General features: G+C 42.5%; 1 protein-coding gene across 1 annotated transcript; it reads left to right on the top strand.

The window, feature by feature from the left end:
* Positions 1-331: 331 nt before the first annotated feature.
* BARHL2 (BarH like homeobox 2) lies at positions 332-4,723 on the top strand. The gene is made up of 3 exons (XM_065410073.1): positions 332-893; positions 2,475-2,700; positions 4,411-4,723. Exons 1-3 carry the CDS (start codon positions 332-334, stop codon positions 4,721-4,723), a joined length of 1,101 nt encoding a protein of 366 aa, XP_065266145.1.
* The last annotated feature ends 19,252 nt before the right edge of the window (positions 4,724-23,975 follow it).

Below are 23,975 nucleotides of genomic sequence, written 5' to 3'. Positions count from 1 at the left end.
CAATACGGCCAACACCACGTGTGTGTGTGTCTGTGTGTGTCTGAGCGCAGCACCTGAACCTGCTGCTCGCGCCTTCTCTGTCCTTGCCCTGGTAACTTTCCCCTCCTCTCCCCCCTCCCGGCTGGGTTTGTTCCTTTCCTAGTTCCGTGGCTGCCCTTCCACCAGCCCGTCTTGTCGCCATCCCAGCCCCCTGCCCTCCTCCCCCTCCCCCCCCCACTTTCTGTTTGTTTGAAAGACACTGACGTTCTCGTTGCTGTTTTATGTATTGATCCGATTGTGGCGCTGACTCGAGCCTCCCGAGCCCCGGATTGGGATGAAGGCGCCTCTCTGAATGGCCACGATGGAAGGATCTAGCGGGTCGAGCTTTGGAATAGACACGATTTTGTCTAATAACGGTTCCGGCAGCCCCGGCATGATGAACGGAGACTTTCGCCAGCTAAACAGCGATGCCAGGACAGCGGATTTTAGAAACCAGGCCACCCCGTCCCCTTGTTCGGAGATAGACACAGTAGGGACGGCTCCTTCGTCCCCCATCTCAGTCACCATGGAGCACCCCGAGCAGCATCTGGTGCAAGAGCATCACCATCTCCATCACAGCCAGCAGCAGCAGCAACAAAGTTTGCAGCAATCACCCCAACAGCAACAACAGTTGGGCTCGGGCAACTCTGCCCCCAGGACTTCCACCTCTTCTTTTTTAATTAAAGACATTTTGGGCGACAGCAAACCGCTGGCGGCTTGTGCACCTTACAGCACCAGTGTCTCCTCTCCCCATCACACCCCAAAACAAGAGGGCAACGCAGCCAACGAGAGCTTCAGGCCAAAACTAGAGCAGGAGGACAGCAAAACCAAACTAGACAAACGAGACGATACGCAGAATGATCTCAAATGCCACGGTGAGTATATTACCCCGCAGCCTCCACCGCTTCCGCCATGGCTTTTTAGCAGCCCCTGTCGTGATAGGGTTTCACTTTTATTCCTAATAACACTAATGCTATTGATTAATAATAATCTTATGTTATGACTCTCCAGTGGTCAGTATTGTACACAATTTGCTATGGAAAGCGATACAATTCCCTGGCAACATTTCTGATATTTCAGAAGCTATAACAAAAAACAAAAACAACAACAAAACAAACAAAAAATCCCACCAAAAACCAGTAAAATCCAATCCTCTTTAAATTATTGTCTCTGATTTTTTTTTTTTTTTTTTTTTTAATATCAGATCATTGGAGAAATCTTTTTTTCTCTTGCTGGGGCGTCCCTTGTTTTTTAGGTTAGTTGTTTGGCGAAAAAAAATTGTGTGAACGTTTATTTCTTTTAAAATTTGAATGCATTTCTTCTTTTTTAAATGCTAATTCGTTTAAATGACTCGCATGTTTTCTAACACCAAGCACAGAGGTTTAGCAGCACTTAATTAATACGACAAATTTCCAAGTAGACCTAAAAGTAGGTAAGAACTTTTCACTAGATCACGTTAGAAGGCTTTTTACATTGTTACAGTCTTTTCCTATGCTGGGATGGGATATTTCTCTTTTTCGAATTTTGTACGCCTACGGAGTCTGCAATATTTCCTGATTTAAATACACACACACACACACACACACACACGCATGTGTGTGTGTGGGCGTGGGGGTTATATTTAAGAAGATAGCTGCTATTTGAAAAGCCTTTTCCTTAATGCCGAAGGATTCTCTGCTTTCTGCAAAATGGCTTTGCACGAGGCACAGTTTAAACTATGCGGTGAGAAGACACATTTTTCTAATTTTACGCCATTCACCTATTTTGCAATGTTGTGCGATGAATAATAGAAAGACGCTCATGTGTGCCATTCATTTTGCTATTTTAACATTAGCATAAGAGTGCCCAAAACAGATGTACAGTCTGGTCTGGCGATTTTTTTGTGCACCAACCTCCCCAGTGGGTCAATTAGAGAGATTATTGTTCTTCCTGCAGGGAAGATCAAGGAGCGCTGCAAAAACTGGTACAAACAGAGATGGATTGACATATCGATTTCCCAGCATTTCAGCAAAAAAACCAAAGTTGACAAATAGAATCCGGAAATCTTAGCGCTGTCACCACGACGTGCTCAGCAATTTGAGCTCAACTTGGTGCTTGGGTGACATATCCTGTCTGAGGCATTAGCACATCAGATGCGCTCGCTGTTCTGCACTTTGCTTTAACCTGCCCCAAGTGCACCTGAAAGGGGAAAAACCTTACCCCAGAAAGGGGGACTGTTTGTCGGCTGCACAGAGAGAAATCGCCAGACCCTCCTGTCAAACCCATTTAGACACGTAGGTACGAAAAGGCATCAGCTAAATTAAGGGATTTCCTTGGAGTCCTGAATGGAGCAGTCAGATGATAATCAACTCTATAAAGAAATCGACTTTGCCCCGAGCCCCAGACCCCAAGCCTCCTAGCCTTGGGTTGCTGCTTTAGACCCTGTTTCTAGTGTTGTGCTTGTGAATTGTTCCTAGGGACGAAAGAAGAAGGCGACCGGGAGATTACAAGTAGCCGGGATAGCCCCCCAGTCCGAGCAAAGAAACCTCGGAAGGCGAGGACGGCCTTTTCGGACCATCAGCTCAATCAGCTGGAGAGGAGCTTTGAGCGGCAGAAGTATTTGAGCGTGCAAGACCGCATGGACCTTGCTGCGGCTCTCAACCTGACCGACACGCAAGTCAAAACCTGGTACCAGAACCGGAGGTAAGGGAGGCGGGCAGAGTCAAGGATCTCCGCCCCCCCCCCCAAAGAACAATTTCCCCAAAGCCCCTAAAACCAGAGTTGCTGCTCAGATAGTCTGAGCTAAACGGTCTGAAGGCCGGGGGAAGAAACACTCCCCACCTCTCTAGTCAATATCAGTGAGATCTGATCAGGGAAAGCAAACACTGGCCACTTCAATCTGTGACTGTTGGTAGATTTCATAAAGGAACAACCCGCCCCCCCCCCTCACACTCACTCCTTGCCCATGCTAGAATAAAGGGAGTAGCAGCGTGCCTAAAATAAATTAAATGGACAGGTAACAGGAACGATCATAAAGTCAACAAGTAAACTGCGAAATAAAAATATAGTGTTATTGGCTACTGTCGTTCTCAAGGAAAGGCCAAGAAAAGCCATAGAGGCGCCTGTACCGATTGCCTGCACTTGACAATCTAGTCAGTCAACAAAGTAGTCTCAGCCATAGCTAATTAATAAAGCAGACCATATCAATATGAACGAATACACACATGAATAAATAATGGCCAAATCTTGATTACAAAACTGGGGACATATTATTCTTCCTGTGTCCCAGGAACATACTGGCAAAGAAATCCCACTGAAATCTCATTATGCAGTGTTGCTCTTGGCATGCCTCTGTAGCCCGTTTGGAAATCACGGCGTTTGCAAGGATTTCTCCGTGTGTGATATTAGCAAAGTGACTAGGAAATCAAGTTGTAAAATGTGTTAGTTTAAAAAAATGTGCTTGGTTTCCATTTGTCCTCGTTGTAAAGCCAAAGAGGCAATTGTATGTGTATTCTAATCGCAGCTGACTAGGTTTGGAAAACTACGTCCAGTTGTCATCTTTGCCATAATTTTCTGTCTCATTACATACGGTTTCAGCCACCCTAATTCTGTCGGAAAACATTAGTGTCATTTGTATCCAATCTAAACAGGGCGCCATGTTTATTAATTTTGCTGGGATTGCAGTGTGTGTGTATCCACCAGCTCAGATCTCACAAGGCATTTCGCTGGGGCTTGGCAAAGGGAGGGGTTCGCGAGGGGGGGAAAGGCCAGGAAATAAAATTGTTGAAATATTGTGTCAGGAGAGTGAAAATACCGTGTGTGCCGCTAGAAACATTCTGCCAAACTAATAGTCAATATCTTTTTATAACGGGGATCTCTGCTGTCTTGCCATCTAGAACTGAAAGCATTTCTCCTTTCTTTGTTAGATATTTTCCTGCATCTTTATGCTCCACGAACGGTTTGATTTTTTTTTTAGTTCAGTTTTTCGGATGCAGGACCAATCAATCCTTCAGTTTCCGCGACACTGCAAAGTTTGAAGGCACAGACACCTGCGATTTTAGAAAGTCGCACTCCTGAAAGCCTGCAAACAGAAGGGGAAACGGTCCCGTGGGTTTCATTTTATTTTATTGTGCGTGTGGCTAAACCCAGGGAAACTGGATTCGATTTCCCCACTGAATTGTTTGCCAGAGAACTAGCGAATGGCGGAGCAGACATTCTAGTTGCAAAGGAGGGTGTGTGTGTGTGTGTGTGTGTGTGTGTGTGTGTGTGTGTGTGTGAAGGAGAAGGGGCAAGGACAAGTAGGATTTAGGGTTCACGTCCCTGGGGAACTCCTTCGGCCCCTCGAAACAGAGCAGCAATGCCAGGGGGATGGTTCCGTGCTAGCTCTAGACCGGTGTGCTCCTTCTCTTCCAGGACGAAGTGGAAGCGGCAGACGGCGGTGGGACTGGAGCTGCTGGCCGAAGCTGGGAATTATTCTGCTCTCCAGAGGATGTTCCCCTCTCCCTATTTCTACCACCCGAGCTTGCTGGGCAGCATGGACAGCACGACAGCGGCTGCAGCGGCGGCGGCCATGTACAGCAGCATGTACCGGACTCCCCCAGCTCCACACCCTCAGCTCCAGCGGCCCCTGGTGCCCCGCGTGCTCATCCACGGCCTGGGGCCCGGGGGTCAGCCCGCGCTCAACCCCTTGGCCAATCCTATCCCGGGTACCCCGCACCCCCGGTGAGAGCTCACCGCTGTCCCAGCAACTAGCTCCCACCTCTCCCCCCAAATAAAAACCGGCCACCAAAAGCAGGAGCTAAGCAACTGAGGGGGAGATGAAAGGGGGCCAGGAGCTTCTGAAGGCAGCCAGGAGCCAGCCACGGAGACGATTCAATCAGAGCAGGGACTTTTGAACCATGAACCCAGAGCCGATCCAGTAAGTGAAACAAACAAACCCATCGAACAAACCTCCAGGAGCTCGGAAGGAGAGACAGCGGGAGGGAGGGAGCCGGACCCGAGCCAGCAGAGACTCCGGAGGACAGAGGGATACAAAGAACAAACCTCCCGTCACACAGCGCGGAAGACCAGGGGTAACGGAGAACTTTGCACTGATTTCTCATGACCTTTTTTCTTATTGAAAAGTGGCATGCTCCGTAATCTGAAAGGAAATGTACATTTGAACAGACTGAGTGCGAAGTGATATATCATATTTATTATATGTTGTCAAAAATTCACTTATATACCTTACTAAAAAAATACATGATTTCTCTCCCCTCTCCCTTTTCATGTCTTTTTGAATTCAGTAAAATAAATGCTTAGGTGACAAATGATAGATTTTTTTTTTTGTGACTGAAAATTACAAAAAAAGAAAGAAACAAGAAATAAACTATCTTTTTGTAACAAAAAGTGGAAATCGAAGTAAGCTAATTTTACTGAAGTTAACTGATGCAAGAAATTCGGGTCCGAAAAACAGCCCGTCGTTTTAGGGCCACTGTTCAATGATCTGTAAGATTTTTATGTTTGGTTTCTATATTTTTAAAGTCCTCCCTCCCAGGTACTGCTACCCGAGCCCTTAGTTTAAACAACGTCGGGTGTTTTTTTAAAAAGCTGATGATTAAGATAATAGTGTGGTGATTTTTTTGTTTGCGGGAGTCAGTCTTTCCGGAGCTGCATGGGGGATAAACAGATGCTTTTGAAATGATCATTTTGTTGCGGTTTCAAGTGGTAGCTGTGGTCTGTTCTCTCTCTCTCTGTGTATTTTTCCCTTTCTCCCCTTCCTGAATATTTAAGAAGTTGATGAGGAAACTGAATGGCTTGCAAGGTTGGGTGGCCTGATGCCTGGGAAACAGGAATGTGGTCCCTAGCCTAGCAGCTGTCCCAGAGCAGCAGAATGCCCGGGAGAAGCGAGCAGGACAGACAGCAAGCGCGAGGCGGCTGACTGTGAGCAATTAGGAGCCAGAAGAGAGAGAGCGAGAGCGCGCGCGAGAGAGAATCGAGCCAGATCTAGCCCATAAAACCGTACAAATCTTTGATCTTCTCTCTCCTAGCCAGTTTCTCTCTTCAACCAGAGCCGCGCCGGCTGAGCCCACTTAAATCTCATCCTGCCTTTTGTTTTAGCGCTCTTAAATCCAGCCCTGCGTTCGGGGGTGAACCCGCCTCAGTGGCACGTTTCCGCTGTGGTGCGGGGGTGCCAGCTATGGACCTGACTAAACCCAAGTGCCAATAGAGGCTCCGCAGTGGGGGGAGGGGAGGGGGAGACGTGCAGAGAGCTGCTGACCTTGCGAGCGGGCCTGGGGAGGTAACCTAGGAAAACTGAAACGAGATAAAGGTAAACACCCCAAATGCTCGCCTTTCTTCCAGGCCCTGCGAGAGCCAGGGAGCGGCAGCCAGTCACAGGTTGTAATTTGCAGCCTGGCTGCCGCTGTCCGCCTGCCACTCTTGATCAGCCTTCAGAGCGAGCCAGCCCCAGCCTTCCGAGGTGAACACAACACTGTTCCCCACCTCGCAATTGGAAAGATATACAGCAATTACCTATAAAACATTCATCAAGTCCAGTGCTCTGGCCGCCTCCCAGGGCTGCGCTGGGCTGGCTCGGTGCTGTGCGTTTACTCTCCAAAGAAAGAGCCTGCGGGCACATTTATTTGGGCTTTGCTAATTAGCGAATGGTTTGCTGATTTCTCTGCTAATAAATTTGCGTTAAAACCATATTGACCTCTGCCTTGATCTAACAAAAGGGGAGAGAGGGCTCGGAAACGCCTACCTCATTTTCTGCCCTTGTCACAGCGGACTCTGACAATTACCCAGCGTCTGTGCAGGGGCCAGCGACATTATACAGAGCAGCAGCCCTGCTTAGGCGACAGACTCAGTCGAGTCCTTTCTTACTAGGTCTTAGAAAAATTAATAAGAGTGACCCCCCCCCCATCATTTAGTTTTAGGACTAGGAACAGGCTCTCAGTAATTTGGGACTCGGGCCATTACATTTACCCTAAAGAGCCCTTTATCTGAGCACACATTAGAATGAACTAGTGTCCTAGGAAGTGTGCAAAGCCAAGAATAATACAAAATCATTTCATGTTTAAAATAATGCTAATTTAAAGCTGAGTCAACCCAGTTCGAGATGATTCCATTGGCTTCATTAATATTACTAAAAAACCCCCCAACCATTCGTTTTGTTCACGTTTGCCCACACCAATTCTGAAAGTAACAAAGGGGAAAAAAAAAACTTTAGACAGAATAGGTTGTGTTGCCTGAGTTGTCCTTTCTCTGCTGCAGAAACGAGTCAGCTGTGCTTTCAAAATGACATTGTTCGATCAGGAAAGTTATGGCAGAATTCAAATACCACTTTGCATCGCATTTTAATTTATTTAAACTTTTTTTTTGTATTTCTCTCACCTCAGGATTTCACTAGTACAAAGTTTAAAAAAACATTTTGTTAGAAAGAAAGGAAACATTTTTTTAAAGAAAGATTATTTTGCTGCTGGATTTTAGGAAATGTGTTTGAATGTATATTTCATTTTTTATTTTTGGAATGTTAGACAACTTGTGAAATGTACTTCTAAGGGAAATCCTGCTCGCCTTCCTCTCTCCGTGTGTGTAAAGGGAGCAGGATTTGAGTAGGAATAGCTACGGTTTAAGATAAGCATTTCTTTCGCTTTTCCAAATGTTACAAAAGCATGCCTGAAGTTAAATTTAAATGCGCACTTGCTGGTAATTTTGATTGCTCCTTGTTTAAATTATGAAAAATATCACTTCATTAGAAGCATTTGCTTGCTTCTGAAGCTAATTAAAATAGTCTTTCATTAGAAGAAAGGACTCAGTTACATGTTTTAAAAGCTACAGATGCGTACTCATTTAAATTCAATCAACCAGTACAAAAAGTCCTGGCGCAATGTTGTGAATGTGCAAAGTTGGTCTTTCTTTTTGACTAACAATCGCCTGCGTAAAATAATTGATTTCCAAGGAGCTGGCAAAGGAAAGATTGTTGCTTTGATTTCATTGCCTCCAGCAAATACACCCAATAGATATGTAAATATTTTTGTTTTTTTGCTCCACCTCCGCAAATAGAGAGGACACGATGGAAAATTAGTTTTCTTTAATTTTTTGTTGGCATTTGTACATTTCTAGTGGAATATTTTCCAGTCAACTACTAACTTATTTTGCTTCAGTAGAACCTGCTTCTTTACCTCACTGAAGAGTTTTCTGAAGTCCCCCAGTTAAATAAATATTTTAGAATTTCAGATGCGTCCCCCGTATTCAAAGTTTGTTTTCGCATAGCCATTTGATTAAAACAATCTTTTGAAAGCAGAACGCCATCCCTTATGTTGACCATTTGCAATTCAAAGTGCTTTAGCGTTTACCCATTAGTTATATAAACAGAAAGTGGGTTCAAAGAATTTCTGTACACTTGCATGCTATCTAGCTGTCTATTGCAATTAATCTTTGTTTTGAATCTGTCCCAGGAACAGGCTGGCTTCTCTCCCCGAGTGAGTGCAGGCGAACACACACACACACACGGGCGTGACAGGGCTATTCTCTGAGTTTGCTTTGCTGTGGAATCCCAGCTCCAAGAGGTTAGGTGCTGTCCAGGGACCTGTTCCCCCAAACAGCTATTTCCCCCTTGGAGACACTGGGTCAGTCACTAGACCCGGGCGCCCTGCAGAGGGGCCTTTCTCAGCTGCTACCACTGACACCCGAAAAGGCTCAACGCGTTCCCTTCCCACGCCTCAAACATGCGTGTTACGTGCGCGCCCTCCTTTGGCACCGGCACCCCAGTTGAGGCAGAGAGGAGAGCTGCGTTCCCCCTTCTCTTATCCTGCCGGCCAACATCTCAAAGCTCTGACGGACTTACGGGAGTTTCCCTAGGGGCCAGAAGGGCCCTGTAATAGCAGAGCCCATCATTCAGTTATCGTGCAAAGTAACCGGGGAGACATTTTAATTTGCTGCACGCGGCAGAGCGGCTCTTGTGTTTCCCTAGCCTGAGATGGCACATCTGTGTTTGCATTTCCCCCCCAGGGATCTCTGTCCTATTCAGCGCCGGCTCTGCGGTGCGCGGTGGAGAGAAGCCGCTTGCAGCACCAGAGACAGCTCCTAGGGCCGGCGCAGTCACTGCAACTGCGCGCTTGGGTCCGAAGGCTCTGAAGTTACAGGACCTGTTATTATTCGTGTGTGTGTGTGTGTGTGTGTTTTACAAAGTGCTCTCTTGTAGCATTTCCTGATTAGCTGTTAAGTCCTAACAGGGTCACATTCCAAAGAACAAAATCTTCAGATCAATGCAAGTAATTTGAAAGATCTCTGGGTAAGTAGTTCTCGGTCATAAATCAAGTTAAACCATCACTGTTTGATAAGTTCTTAGGCAAAGACGATTTCATACAAGTTGGTGGCAAACGATTATGAAGATCTGAAATAAAGCAGCAGCTCAATCTCAAACAGACTCAATTTGCTATAAAACCATCCGTGTTTTCACTTCCATGATCAAAACTGTCTGATTCACGATCAAAACATAAACGAAGCAACACTTATTCATGCGTTCAACCAAACCTCGGCTATCCGGAAATGCAACACAAGGACCGCTGCAGATCAAAATAATTTTTAAAAGCTTCTTCTCATATATCGTTAGCTCAAAGCATTAGAGTAAAAAGAGGCCACAAAAAAGAGGTTGAGTGATCCGAAAAATCCCTTCGCTTTGTTTGTGTTTGATCTCTCTTTAAACTCCTCATCTGTTTGTTTATTTCACTTTCTTATGGGATGAAATCATGGATATTAGAGACAGAAAAATCTTAGCGTTTTCGTGTGTTACTCATCAACCCCCCCCCCCCCACACTTTATAGGAAAGGAAAATGGAACAGATTTTGATCTCCGTTTCATCGCTCTAAAACTGGGGTTTAACTCTAGTGACGCCAATGGAGTCACTCCGGATTAACACCAGTGTGTCTGAGATCAGAATCTGGTCCAATATTTCTTTGGAGATGTCCTTTCCCACCCTCATTTAGCCAGTTTCTCTCAATGCGCATGTGGGGTTGGGATTTTCATGGTTTGTTTTGAAGAAATATAAATACAAAAAATGCCTGTAGAGCATTTTATACTGCCCAGCTGACCCAAACTCGCCAGTTGATTTATGTCTGAGTTTTCCTGCAATCGGACCCTTTTGTGTAGGATTCCTTTCTTTTCTGGCATTAAATATCTCTGTGGTCTCTGTTCTCGGGGTAGGCACTACAGCAGCAGAATCCTGCACAATAGTTAATTATTACCTACATTGATTATCAGATTATCCATCTCTGTAGGGAAACTAAAGAAAACAATATGGTGACAGATTTCTTCGGAACAAGAATCTGCAGGTGAATGGATTGGAAATCACCTTTTGAACTAATCCTTATTGTGTTAGAGATTTAATGCAATGATAATGGCTCATTTGTTATTAAAAAATTCCGAGGTAGCAGAAGTTGGGTGGATATTGAACTATTTTAGGTGGTTGGTAGAAAGGATGACAATTTTAAGAAAGTGGCTCATACCCTAGTGCAATAGTGCATCGCCTTGTGGCGATGAAGAATGGATTGTGTATAATCTTTTAGGTGTAGGACTAAATACGTTTTATTTTCATTGTATTATGCCATAAAACCAGGGTCTCTATGTGATCTGTGAGAGTTGCCAAACCATTCCCACCCCTCACTAGTTGGTGGAAAAGACTAAATTTAAATCAGTGGCTTAGATGCTGCCCCCTGGGACACCTGGACAACTTCTATGAAGAAGTAAGGGGCCAAGTCCTTTCTCCTATACTCATATAATCCCACAGAAGTGGTATAAAACCAGCAAGGTTTGTTCCAAACTTTTGATAAGGTTTTATATCGTGAAATCAAAGTATAACTTAATCCCATAGCATGAAACTGCCTGGTAAGTAAGCAATGATCCTAATGTGCTAACGATTTGTTAAGGAATTGGCAGGCAGAAGCCAAACCTTCTGTTTATAATTTTACTTGTTTTCAGAAATATGCCTACATATGACCTCTGAACTTTGATCTGACCTGCTGTCTGCTGTTATTGACTAAAGACTCAGAAATTTGTTTGGCTGGAAAATTCTCAACTGTGGCTTTAGCTGGAGCAAAACTACCAGTTGGAAATATATTCTAACAAAGCCCTCATCACATTAAAATATCACTTTCATATTCATATGGCCTATTTTTCACAAGCCGTTCTATTAATGGAAACTTACAAACGCATGCCCCCAAAATTAACAGAGATTTCAAAGGGACAAAAATAACTTGCTTTGCTTTGACATCTGTTAATTACAGGAGAGTCACTTACTTCTAGTTTCTATTCCAAATCATTACCGTTCTAATTGATGATGAGTATTATCATGATTCTTTATGGATTGATCTGCAACAGAGCTTACTCTCCAACAAAATCTATATTCAAAAATGTGCTTTGGTCAATGAAAATCCCTCTCTTCCATTGAGTAACCATGAGTCCAGGCTGCATTCAGTCAAGGTGTACTACAGAATAATGCAAACTTTTTCAGGCTCTGTTTCTGGCCCATGTTGCCATTATACATGCACTTATTCCTAAGTCTCATTAACGTTCATTCCTTCTGTTCTTTTCAATTGTTATGAATCCTGGATTTACAGAAATATTTTTTGTTTTGAAGAACAGGTTGAATGAAATGACAGCCAGGCCTGGTTCCTACTGGCAAAGGCCTCACCTTATATCCACCCCAGAACTCTACCTTTACTGGGTAACAGACACTGTTTCTCATGACTCATTTCCTTCTGCTGCACGATACCTGCCCTGGCTATTATGGAGTAATTGTACTCCTAGAAGGTGCAGGAATTGTCACCTTCCTAGAGCAGTTGTTCACCAAAATATATTTATCAGGATAAAAGTCGATGAAAATGGACCACCCCACCTCATTACATGAGGCATAAGGAGTACTCTAGTTTGGGTAAATGCAGTTTAGATAATTAGAGTTCACATGGGGAGGGGCGGACTCTGTCATTAATTCAAGTGGATTCAAAAGGTGACATCCAAAGTGGAAAGAATGGAAAGTTCTGTAATATACAAAGAGACATTTTCAGCATATGCACTTACATGGTCAAGTGACCCATCTTGTAAAACCTAACGATTCTAAGAAGCAAACCTTAAAGTGACATATAAAAATTGGTAATTTACTTGTCTGCTGCCATTAGCTAAGAGTGTAGGGTTAAAAATAAGGTACTTCTTTGTATTTAAATATGGCTTTGGTTGGAAATTAAAGCCTGTGAAACGAACGCCATCTTTGTCCTTCCCACAATTCTTCAGTCACTTTCATGCAAAGGATACTTAGGGAAAACCCTGGCTCCTTTGAGGTTAATGGGAGTTTTGCCACTGACTTCAGGGTTTCATCCTGGGATATTTATAACAGGAAAGAACGTTGCTGGTACTTTGAATACGATGCGAAGTGAGCAATATCAAAAGAAAAGCGATTGCAAGGGATTCTTGATTTAAATAGTTGCAAGCACACGTGAGCACAATGATTTTAGATGCTGTTTTATATTGCATGTGTCTCAACAGGAACTGCAAAAGAAAACGTGGCTTATGTGAATTTTGTTTTTACAGGCGTGTTGGTGACATTTTATGGAGCCTTCGTTTAGCCCTAGTCAAGAACCAAGGCTAGGGCACACTGGTAAAAGGCTACGGAAGGACTCAGCAGCTTGGTAATGGGCTAGCTGAGCCTTTCATCGATAGGTCACTGGTTCGCATTCAGCACTGCCCAAAAGTCATCATCGTCATCTGAAAGCTGTTAGTAGATGTGAAATGAGTTAGTGGGCTCCATTTCCTAGTGGAGCAGCACAACCACCAACACGTGAGATCAAGGCTAAATGGGCATGGAGTCTGATCCGCCCTACTGAGGGTATGGTAAGAAGAGGGTTGAAACACTGGATGGGGCTTGCCTAGCCGCTTTCTGTGCTGTGGCTGAAGGGAGGGCTTCATTTGCCAGAGCTGTCTGCCTGGCACTACGTTCAGGGAAAGAGAGAGGCGTTCTACAGCAATCTCCTACCCTTTCATTTACATGACCCACATTAACCGTAACACAGAAGTTCCAAGAGAATTGTCTTGTTCCCTTGTCTCCAGGAGCCCATGTAGGGCGCTTTAATTGCCACATTTTCAAACCGATGTAATGGTGGGGATGTCTTCGTAATTACCTTAATGAGATAACACCTTTCCTTCCCTCAACCTACTCATTATCGCGCTTCTTGTTCAAATTCCAGCTACAAAGAGCTATACTTTTTTTTTTTTTTTTTAAATCTGAAATTTGTTTTAGGTCTCATCCCCTTCAGATAATCACATTACATGGATCTTTACCGTATAAAGCAAGACTACACAGCCGATTCCAAGAAAGGATGGATAGAAGTAAACTAAACATCTGGGTGCCCCTTAATTATTCTTGGCTGGCTCCTTTAGCTTGACCTGTGGTGATGCTAGGGTGTCAAAGTGATGAATTTTAAGATGTTGGGCTGTGAAGACGTGCAGCTGCAACACTGATGGATTTAGCAAGGGATGGTAACAAGGTTAGCTGCATGTGAAGTGTGAATTGAGATTTTTGCAAAGAGACTGTGATTGCAGATGGGCATAATGTTGTACCCTTGCATGAAATCTTGCTATTATTGTATAATGGTCAGACAGAGTGTGAAATGACTTATTACTTTACTTTTGTTCTTTAATGAAGTTGGTTAGAGTATGAGAAGTACTGGTAAATCAAAAGTGGTCGTGCACAGAAACTATATGACAGGTGCTGATAGCTTAAATATTTAGTTTTTACTTTTTTCCTAATTTTCTACTAAATGCAAGCAGAAAATACACACAATTTCTGTCTATAGTGACAAGTATATGTTTATCTATGATACGGTGCATGTGTATATATACAGTGATTTATATGGAATATATATATCTTATCTAGATCTAGGTTAGATATATCTAGCTATGATATATCTCTCATATATAAAATATAGCTTTAGACACAGATATACGTGCGTATGATTTGATAATGACTGCATATACTTATGTGAATTCTAGAGCTCTTTTTGAGCCCTTGTAGTTATGGGAAAATATCCTCCATTTGCCCTTATATTTACCATAGAACTCAAAATATCCTGCATAGGATCCTGCGTGGCCATGTGGTTACATACAGGCACCTGGAGTGGGTGGGCTGCTTAGCATACATTTTATCACATATTTCACACATGGCCATATTGAAACACCTACTTATCACCATTAACGATTCAGTTGTATAACCTACACTGGTCTTTATGAATATGCACAGTGTGGCACAAAGAAATGGAACTACTCCCTCAGGATGCTGTACTGAAAAAGAAGATTCCCCAGTCAACCAAACTCAGGATGCTGTTGCTGAGAATAGCTTGACAAATCCTTTTCCTGCATCCGGAGTTTCTGAATTGTGTCTCTCATGGAATGTCCTTTATTTACATATTTTAGCACACTTAGCAAATTACAGATTTTGTTATGCCTAAATGATGCAAATGATATATTTTATTATTTAAATTCTTTTTGAAATTGCCTGTTATCTAGGCTTCCTACTCCAGATCCTTTTTATGGAACCAGGATAATCCTTTGTTGAAACAATGTTTGTGAGGTTTCATCATATATTTTGTAAAGATTGTCATTGTTATAGCTTAATCTGGAGTTATTAAAATGCTATTGGTTTAAATATGATATAGAATGATTATATACCAATTCTCTGAATTAGTAATGGTGGTAAAACCTCATGAAACACAGGACACACATGAGGCCTAGCCTTTGCTCACACATTAAACTCTCTCAGGTTTTTCTTTAACCATTTCACCTCAGTTTTTGAATATGGTCAATATTTTAGAACTCAGCAATGTAACTTGTTTGTTTCAGTTTATTACTAACCTTTTGCACTGTACTTTCTCCCCTTTTCTCTGGAAGAGGTAAAGGTATTCTAGAGATGTACAAATTTGGTTAAAGCAGATTATTGATTAAATGCAATGTAACTGACAAGACAGAGTAGCACAATTCACCTTCACTATATGAAAATCTGTGGTGAGACCTAAATGATCACAAAAAATGGCCGTATATTATATGTATAGTCTAATGGATTAAAAGACTCTTTCACTGCATGGAGATGAAACAAGAAAACACTCTGCCTTTAAAGGTGGTATTTTCTATGTGTTTGTATATACTTAGCTAGAATAATCCGATCCCATTGCATTTGTTTTGCTAGTACAGCATTGCAAATTAATGTTACCTGTGTTTGGACTTCAGTTATTTCTTGTGCTGCAAAGGATGACACAATTTGACCAATGAATGCTTAGTCAGTGTGACCATGCACATAGACCTCCTTGGAGACTTGTCACTGTTCGGTTCGTTGGATCCAGTATGGCCAAATCCTATGATTGTGCTTCAATACAGGGACATACTTTTTTGTTCTTAGAAGCCTTAAAAAGGGCTGGATTAATATTATTGTCAGTGAGTACAGATGTAGCTGTCAGAAAAATGTAGTGAAGCACCTACCTCTTAACAATATGTTAGACAAGCTTTACAATTCTCAGAGATTTGTTTGCAGTGGTGTTGTAGCTTTGTTGGTCCCAGAGATGTTACTTCTCATAAGAATAATATTTCATGTAGTTTTCTGACTAAAGCAAAGGAATACATGGTAAACAGATTGGTATTTTGTCTTTATTGACTTTAACCTACTGTTCTTCCCTTGGATTTTCTCTGCTTGTTACCTTGCAGCAGTGCCACAAGAAGATTGCTTGTCTTTACCATTGGCCAAGGGTGACCATGTTCAGCTTTCTTTTAAATAGGACTAGCGTAGTGGTGTGCGGATTGACCAATGCAGCGTGAATTGTGCACAGCAAAGCTGTGCCTCTTCCATGGAGACTAAGCTCATTAGAGTACAGTATTCTAAAACATGCTTAATCACACCGGTCCAGGATGTTGTATCCCAAATCTACTGCAGAGCATGGACACCTCAATTAGCGCTTACAATGCACTGTTGACATTTCCCTGGGCTGGCCCAACAGGAATAATTAGATTTGATATCTAACATGAAGTCACTTTTTTTTTGCCCCCCCAGCAGAGGGTACATTGAAGAATGAAAGAAAAATCAACTGCATAATATTGGTCCTGATTCTCCACTCACTTAAACTGGTTTTGCATGGGAGTAATTCCATTGACTTCCATGGGATTACACTGGATTTGTGCTGTGTAACTGTAATCAGAATCAGGCTCATTTGTATTAGATTTGGAAATGAAGCTGTGCTATGGGTTGTATTAGCCAGCTATCCTACCATTCTTAGAATTGAGGAAACTACTGCATACAACTCTTAGTCTGATCTCATTGTTACAAGAAGCAAAGTGGGAAAAGCAAAGTCCATGGGAATGCCTGCTTAGTATTGGATCTTCTATTCCTTAAAACATGTGCTGGTGTTCTGACAGGCCAATCTTGCTGTAGAACAAGCCCCCAGCCTGCAGAAAAAACAGCATGTAGAAGAGACTATAGCAGGTTGGGTTAAGGATTTTGAAAAGCTTCAGTTTATTAGCATTGTTCACAGCAGAGGTTTGCATAATAACAGAGGAAAATGCACTGTGTTATCATAAAACACATGTCTCAAATGGCAAACTAAAAAGCTTATGGAAAATTAAATGTTGTGGTTAATAGGAAGAAAGCTATCTGCTGCAATGCACCTGAAAGAAAGCTGTCCAATGACACTTAATGACAACTGTGGGTTTTAAAATGAAACTGTATTTAGCAAGTCTTTCCACTTGGAATGCCGCATGATATTTGGCTTCAATACCATTACTTTGCATGCTTTAATGTACTGTAAACTGGAACTTGGAAAGGGTGGCAGAGAGAAAAGGAAATAAAAGTGATAATTTTTCATGTAAGAGAGATCACATAGAGATTTCCTTTGTAGTTCACAATGCTTCCATTCTAAGATGCTCAGAGAATTAAAGCATACAAATAGAGAGAACCTGCAAAATCTTGTCAGGTATTATTTATGTATTATTTTTTTTGTTGGAAGAGACATGTAAATATAAAGAATTAGAAAACTGAGCCACTAAAATAAATTATAACGGAGCCCGCAATAAATCTAACATGAAAATACAAGTATAATGAGAACACATTTTCTTCAATAAATACAAATCCTGTCTGCATGCTAAAATCCTATTAATTGGGTACTTACTACAGAAATACATTTTTAAATGTGTAAAAATCTTTCTGCTCAGTGATAAAAATATAAGTTTAGTCAGATTTATTAAATAAAATTTCTGCTAAATATTTACCTCCCTTAGAACTAATTTATGCTTATGCTACATGTGAGATAATGCAATCTGAGGCAAATATCAGCTAAATGAATGAAGCTGTAAAAGAAATAGATTTAATGTGCACCATCAGAAGTCTCTTCTGTCAACCACTGTAGGTTTCAATGAAGTTTTATATTAAAAAACAAAGGAAAGGTGATAGTCTCTTAAGAGACTTAATATTGATCCCATGAGTGATATAATAGTTCATAATTCACTAGAGAACAAAGCTCAAGTGAGTCATATATATTTTATGGCACAATTGGGATTAATACTGTACTTCACAGAGGCATACACAGCATGTTCTATTTGTATGGAAAGATAGTCTAAAAGTTCACCACTCCCCTTACCCCACACTCCCTCAGCCATGGCAGAGACTTAGAAGAAAAGGACTTGGGGAAAAAAATGGATAAGGACACCAGGTGGAAAAATAACCAAGATATCGAGGTGTCAAGTAAAAATAATCCTTAGTAGTTGCCACACAGTTGGTGAGGAGATGGTAAATAATTGGCTTTTTAATGGCAGCGACTGTAGGCCCAGAATGAAGAGGCTACTCTTAAACTGCTACATTGTAGTGTTTTTCTGGAGGCATGGTGTAGAATTCTGATAAGAATTTACTGACTGGCTGGAATCTGGTATTACTATAATCCTTATTTATTGTTACAGCCTTAATTGATATAAAGGAATACCAAATTCTTTACATCAAAAATTGTTACATGCTTTTGCAGCTTACATTTGGATGTGAACAGTCAGTTAATCTCCCAAAAGCATGCACTCCCAGAACCATATGTGTTTGGAGAGACTCCTCCTATTTATAGAGTGATGTATGCAATGGATGGCCATATTTGCTTATGAATCTTGGGTTATATGACTGCAAAGCGGGGTGACGTGAAGAAAAGTGGGCAGGTTAAACCTGTAACTTCTTTCTTCAATGGCTTTTCATCTTTATTTTTTCTATTTACTTCCTTTTTCTTGAGTGGTTCTTGTCCAGCTTGTCCTTGCAGAAGTTGGAAAGCAAATAAGAATCAGGGTTAGGGAATGCTGAACAGATTTCATGCTTCTCATATGAGAAGGCAAAGGAGTGTGTGTATGTGTGTGTGTGGTTATATGCTGGCTCAGATATACCATTTTACTTTTTCCCTTTAATTGAGTAATACATAATTCTAGCTGTCTGGAAAAGTCTGGCACTTCCCTTGTAGGATGGGAGAAGAGGGAGATGTCTGACATTTAGCAGACACTTCATGTAATGTTCATGTCTAACTTATTGCAGGCGGTATATGGCAGGGTACTTGACTGTCTGTGCCAGTCTGCTGTTGGAGACAAGAGGGTTGAGATGAATGTCTTCACTAGTGTTACTTGGGGCTGGGCAGAAGGCCTACTGCTAAGCAGGGCCGGCTCCAGGCACCAGCCGAGCAAACTCGTGCTTGGGGTGGCAGATTCTAATGGGCGGCTTCCCTACAATCCTTTTTTTTCTTTTTTCTTTTTGGTTCACCGCTCTGGCCATCCTGTAGGGGGCGGCTGTGCAGAGGAGGGGAGCACCCTGCTGGGGGCGGGCTGCGCGCTCCATCTGCCCCAGCCAGTGCCAGGTCTGCAGCAAGCCCGGCAGGGCAGCCCGCCTCCCTCCTTGCCTGCCGACTGGAACTGCGGCAAATGGGAGCTGCAGGGGTGGTGTCTGCAGACAGGGCAGCATGCAGAGCCACCTGGCCGTGCCTCCGCGTAGGAGCTGGACAGGGGACATGCCACTGCTTCTGGGAGATGCTTGAGGAAGCGCCACCCAGAGCCTGCACCCCTGACACCCTCCCACGCCCCAACCCCTTGCCCCAGCCCCGATTCCCCTCCTGCCCTCCGAACCCCTCGCTCCCAGCCTGGAGTACCCTCCCACACCTTGAACTCCTCATTTCTGGACCCACCCCGGAGCCCGCATCCCCTCCAGAGCCTGCACCCCCTCCTGCGCCCCAACCCCCAATTTTGGGAGCATTCATGGCCTGCCATACAATTTCCATACCCAGATATGGCCCTCAGGCCAAAAAGTTTGCCCACCCCTGATCTAGCCCTACAACACCAGTTAGGATAATAGGTTGGTTGTAGAGAAAGCCCACTCAATCGTCCATTGAGCACAGAGCATAAAGTCGGTGAGTAGGAGAGGGAAAATCATGTAGGAGGGATTTGAAAAAGAAAAGGGAGGTCATCTGGTGCAGGAGAGGAATAAAACTGTTCTAAGCATAAGTAGGGTGACCAGACGTCCCGATAAAATCAGGACCGTCCCGATATTTCCACTTTTTTTTTTTTTTTTGCTCTGCCGGCGGGCACCCCCCCCATGTGTCCCAATATTTGCTTCCCCTCATCTGGTCACCCTAAAGCATAAGGGGCATCATGGAGAAAATTGAGGCAGCATGTTCTTGTTGCCATGGAACATGAGACTTGTTTTCTACTGGTTGGTGGAAACAAAGCAAATATAATGGATGTGGGATTTCAGGAAAACACTAAATAGCATTTATATTACAGTTAAGCACATTCCTGGGGGCAGGTCTATACTAACCCCCCAATTTGAACTGAGGTATGCAACTTCAGCTACGTGAATAACGTAGCTGAAGTTCGAAGTACCTTAGTTCGAACTTACCTCCGTCCAGACGCGGCAGGCAGGCTCCCCCGTCGACTTCGCGTACTCCTCTCGCCGAGCTGGAGTACCGCAGTCGACGGCGAGCACTTCCGGGTTCGACTTATCGCGTCCAGACAAGACGCGATAAGTCGAACCCAGAAGTTCTATTTGCTTGCCGCCGAACTACCGGGTAAGTGTAGACCTACCCTAAGAGTCTGGCTGAACAGGGCTGCTTTCCTGAATGAGGACCTCAGCAGAAATCAGAGCCATTAACCAACTTCTGTCCTAAGAAAAAGGACTTTCCAAATTGTATGTCCGGGGAAAGCTTAACTCAATTCACTGTAGAAATCCAGAAGAAAAATAATATGTGGACAAAGACCAATAGACCTTGACATCTTTTTTATGTAATAAAATGTTTGGTCTACAAATAAATATTCTTTTATTGGTCTTTATTAGCTCACCGGTTTTGAAGGGACAATTGTGAAAGCTGTAATAAAGGGACTGAAAAAGTTGTTTCATTATATATAGCTCTGTACCATACGATGCCTTATTTTATAATCTTTTACAAGCAATTCTCCTGCTGATCCAGCTCTCATTGAAGTCAATGGATATACTCCCATTGACTATAATGGGAAATGGCTCAAGATCTGAGTCACAACACAACATCCTGGTCTCAGTGAAGTCAATGGTGAAATTTCCATTGTTTTCAATGAAACCAGGATTTCACAGTTAGTTCTGAACCCCTAAATGCAGTTCTATGTTTAGGTAATGGGGGCTATTTTTCCTTCAGTGGTGGAAGAACATCATTCCCATAAAAGCAGTGCTAAATTTAGGCATTATGGGTCTTTTTCCCTATCGACATTAGTATTCTCTGAGCTTGAAGTGGAGATCTAAAATGTAGACAGTTAAATGTACTATTTTTGATCTGGGCTCACAAGGTCTTTTTGTCTCCTTTACTGGTCTCAATTTTAGATAAAACAACTGATTCAAATATATAAGTATTGGCATCTTTCAAGCTTCTCCTTCTTCCCTAGCCTAAGGGGTGAATTGCAGTGAGTTTGCAAGCTTTTTTAAGCTAGCCTGCAGGGGCTTGTTCACTAGAGTTTGACTCTCTGGTGGAAAACTCACAGCAGCTCTTAAAAAGGAATTTTAAAAATATTTCCTTCATGATCTGGAACACAAATAATAGTAAATAATGTTGAAAAGGGCCAGCTTTGTTTGAGAAACTTGCATTGAAGGGGATGTATCTTTTGTTATAAACAAATATGATATGTATAATGATATGCCTAATGATACATAACCACCATTTTTAGAGTACTCTTAGCAAAAAGCATTTTATACCACATGGATTGTTTTATTGTGCACATTACTTGTGATTGTTACAAACCCTTGCCAATGAATGACAAATTTACATACACATCATGTCAGCCGGCAATATTTTGCAGCCTTAATTGCTTTAGCTTCAGGCATTCTGTGTCAAAATAGAGTGTTTTACGTCCTGCAAGTTGCTCTGTTTCTTTGCAACAGTTAAATTATTCTGTAATTTGCCTGTTTTCTTTCTAATGCATTGTCCATTAAGTCATTTAATAATTTATGATATAAAATGTATGCTGCAACCTTAAATAGCATTTAAAGCTATCTTGGGGTGTTCTAGTTCTTATGTCAAGAAGAACAGAGCCTAAACATTTTTTCCAACAGCTTTTTGCTCACTATAAACACTAGATTTTATCTACTTATTTTATGGAGTTTGGCTTATTTCAGTAATGTGTCATGGGCTAGATGTCAGGGCTGAGTGTTGAGGGTGGTGGTTAGGGGGCAGGAGAGGAAGGGTTATGGGATGCGCTTGTGATATAAAGCACAGCACACTAGCTAACTTTGGGACTGACGCTGAAAACTCTTACCCAGGCTCTTAGTCCTTAGTCACATGAGTAGCCCCTTTTAAATCAGTGTGTGAATAAGTGTTTGTAGGGCTGGGTCCTATAATTACAAGAAAGTAGTGTAAAGCAGCACCCCCTTTTATTTTTGCGCATAACTTTCTTATCAGTGAGCTGCAAAGGGCTGCACAAGGCAATCAGGAATAGCCACTTCAAGTAAAAGAGCCAAGCTTACCTATTCCAAGAACAACATATTGCAATGATCTGGCCATGTCCAGCTTCCTTTATATTCTAATTTGTCATGGATCCATCAGGATGTATCTGGGTGCTTTGTACAAAATTAAAATAAATAGCCATCTTGTTTGGTCAACAAAACTGCCAGCTAAAGAGTCTTGTTGTTCCTTTAAGGCTGGCAAGCTTCAGCTTTGGTGCATTGTAAGAGGGAATTCCAGGGACGTGGGCCATTCACCAAGAATTCCCTGCCACTTGCCACCAAGACTTTGGCTGGAATGTCCTTGCTTTCTAGCTTCAGGGCCAATCATAACTGCCATGGTTGTACTCAAATGTACTGTCTTGTGGAGGTGACCTCTTCTGGAATGCTGTGTACATTCATTCCCTGGGGAAGCAGCTTTGTTTTATGGTTTAGAGCAAGGGGTTGAGTCACTTGAGATCTGGGTTCTATTTCTGAATTTGTGTGGGCATGGTCAAGTGATTGAACCTGTCTGCACCTTAATCTCTTCTGAAAATGGGGATAACGGTTCTCACTAACTCTGGTAAAATGCTTTGAGATCCTCAGATGATAGTCTGAAAAGTGAAGTCCAGACCATGCTGGGTAGTAAAGGATCTCAGGTGGCTTTTTGTAAGGGTAGAGCCTTTGTAAGCCTGGTGTACTTTTTTTTTTTCTCAATGCAAATATCCTTCTCAGTTTCATTTGGATATGGTATTTGCTTCCACTCCTAAAGCCTTCTAGAGAGCTTTTGAAGATCTTACAGTTGCCATGGTTCATATTAGTGGTGGTTGCATATGACTGAGGGATGAGCTTGAAGTGATCCCTGTGTGTATATATTTATAAAGCACTTTGGGATGAAAGAAATCATGTAAATACTTATTGTTTTTCAGTGCCTGAGGAAATCAATGGCTATAAGCAAATCAAAACCATTTCACTAGTGACAACTTGGGGTTGCAGTGATTTTTTGTTTTGTTTTTTTGTTTTGCAATTAACTATGTGTGTGTTGGATGTCTTCATAGTATTCTCAAAACCATCACAATTATATCTTTCTAGACCAGATCTTTGGCCTTGTGAAGTCTGCAGTGACCTGCCCCAAGAGTACAAAGCAGATTTAAGATGGCTTAACTGGCCAGCTGAAGATTTCTTTTGAGGGCTCTAGTTGAGGGAAGTCCTCCAGTAACATAGATCTGGCATAGGCACCTCACAGCTCCTAGTATAGGGGGTATGCTGGCCAGCGATAGGGGAAAACCAGCAAAGCCAGAGTGCAGCATCCGTGTGGCTACTTCTGGCTGCCAGAATGGCCCTTTGGAGTTTGCTGCAGTTGGAGCAGCCCTGGGCCACTTCAGTTTGTGGCCAAATTGGCCCCCAGATAGCTCTAGAATTGGAGCATAAAGCCACTTGTCTCCACCACCACCTCTTGGGTCCTGCATTGTGTGTAACTAAGCCTGACTTGATACAGCACTCTGTGTGTGTGTGTGTGTGTGTGTGTAAGTAATGGGAATGGGTTTGATAATCCTCATGGCCTGAGGAATTCAGATATAACACCCTCCTTATCAACCATAGTACTGTATTTCAGGAAGGAATCTCGGTTATATGGAGCAGTTTTAGACAACTATAACCCCACAGTAGAGCTATTGCTTTACTGCTGGAAATCTAGATGTGAGCGCCTAGACTTTTATGTAGAGATCTGAATAAAGTATTGCCATACTAATGGTTGCTCTGGGTCACAAACAGGATATTTCTACCTTTGTTCAACTTCTTTCTCTTTTAGAGACTTGGAGATCAACATTTCAGATGGAAAATCAGTTTGTAAATAAAAAGTGATGTAAAATGTGGAACATGGAGAAAACAAAGATTTGATCACCCAAATGTTTGTGGAATGGCTGTTCTTAATACACATTCCTAAGCAAACAAGGTGTAAACAGAAGTATTCACCATCATTATTTATTAGCCACAATTTGCCTTTTGTCATTTGTTA

The sequence above is a fragment of the Emys orbicularis genome, chromosome 8, assembly GCF_028017835.1.
Source record: "Emys orbicularis isolate rEmyOrb1 chromosome 8, rEmyOrb1.hap1, whole genome shotgun sequence".
Taxonomy (NCBI): domain Eukaryota; kingdom Metazoa; phylum Chordata; order Testudines; family Emydidae; genus Emys; species Emys orbicularis.
The sequence above is the reverse complement of the archived record's forward strand: the minus strand, read 5'-3'. Positions and strand labels throughout refer to the sequence as shown.